The sequence below is a fragment of the Clupea harengus genome, chromosome 8, assembly GCF_900700415.2.
Source record: "Clupea harengus chromosome 8, Ch_v2.0.2, whole genome shotgun sequence".
Lineage (NCBI taxonomy): Eukaryota > Metazoa > Chordata > Actinopteri > Clupeiformes > Clupeidae > Clupea > Clupea harengus.
The window spans coordinates 11,476,986-11,478,215 of NC_045159.1; the positions used below are offsets into that span (position 1 = coordinate 11,476,986).

General features: G+C 39.2%; 1 protein-coding gene across 1 annotated transcript; it reads right to left on the reverse strand.

Annotated features, from left to right (window-relative positions):
* Positions 1–222: 222 nt before the first annotated feature.
* Positions 223–1,230, reverse strand: LOC105905965 (trace amine-associated receptor 13c-like). Its single transcript, XM_012834057.2, has one exon. It carries the CDS (start codon positions 1,228–1,230, stop codon positions 223–225), a length of 1,008 nt encoding a protein of 335 aa, XP_012689511.2.

Sequence of the window (1,230 nt, forward strand, 5' to 3'; positions counted from 1 at the left end):
TATATGAATGAGACATCTCTATTGTCATCATTACAGTACTGATACAGTCATTCAACATTGGTCAGCCTCTTCTGCAGAGACAGGAGAACACACATATCACATTAACTGTACATTTTCTGTGCCTCAAAAGCAAACATGACAGAAACCAAAGACTGTTTTTTATCTATATGACAGTGTATCTAAATCTAAAGATGTCTGAAAAGATAATATTCAGTTTCTCAATTAGTTATCTTCTGACAGCAAATTTAAAAATGATGAAGAGGACTCATGTATCTTCAGTGTCAATATGTGTCTTACTGCTGTTTTAAACCATGAGTAAAACAAAGCATAGATGAGAGGATTCACACAAGAATTTGTGTATAGGATCCATGTGAGAAACGTTATGGCAATTGCTGAGGACTCACTAGCATCTGCGGTGAGCAGACAGAGATAATAAGGTATCCAGCAGAGCAGGTAAACTGCAACAACAATACCTAAAGTTTTTGCTGCTTTGCCCTCTGATTTCCTTGGCATTTTGGTGTCGTCAGCATAACCAACGCCGGCAGATATTGAGTTAATGACACTCACTTGATAGGTTGCCACCTGGAAAATCCTCAGATATAAAGTGATCATAACTGCACAAGGGGCAACAAAGGAGCATATGATATCAAACATCCCCCATTCAAAACTAATGTAAAGAAAACATTGTCCGTGGCAAAGCCTGTGATCCCCGGAAAAGTGAACACTTCTGTTACAGTACAGCAATACCAGGTTGTACAGCACTGAACACGACCAAATGAGGCTTATAGATATCAGTGCCTTGCTTACAGTTATTCTCTGAATATAAAGCAAAGGGTCAGACACGGCAACATATCGGTCAATAGCAATCACCACTAAATGGCCAACTGAGGACGAAAGCAATGCATAAACAATGCACTGGAAAATAAAACAAAATTCTTGTCCAAAATACCAACATGTCTCTGTCAGTTTTATAGCCTCTACTGGAATCACGATAAGTCCGATCAATAAATCTGCCACAGCCAGAGAGAGGATGAGCAGGTTGGTTGGAGTGTGAAGCTGCTTGAAGTGAGAGATGGAGATGATCACCAGCAGGTTTACAAACACTGTGACGATTGATATCACGGAAAAGATCAAATACATTAAAACATACTTATATGTGGGTCCAACAGTTTTGGAACATGATGCATTATGCAAAGGATAACAGTACTGTACAGCCAAAGATTCATCCAT

Excerpts from the sequence above, each read along its gene's own strand:
- LOC105905965 (XM_012834057.2), bottom strand. The coding sequence starts at position 1,230 with ATGGATGAATCTTTGGCTGTACAGTACTGTTATCCTTTGCATAATGCA.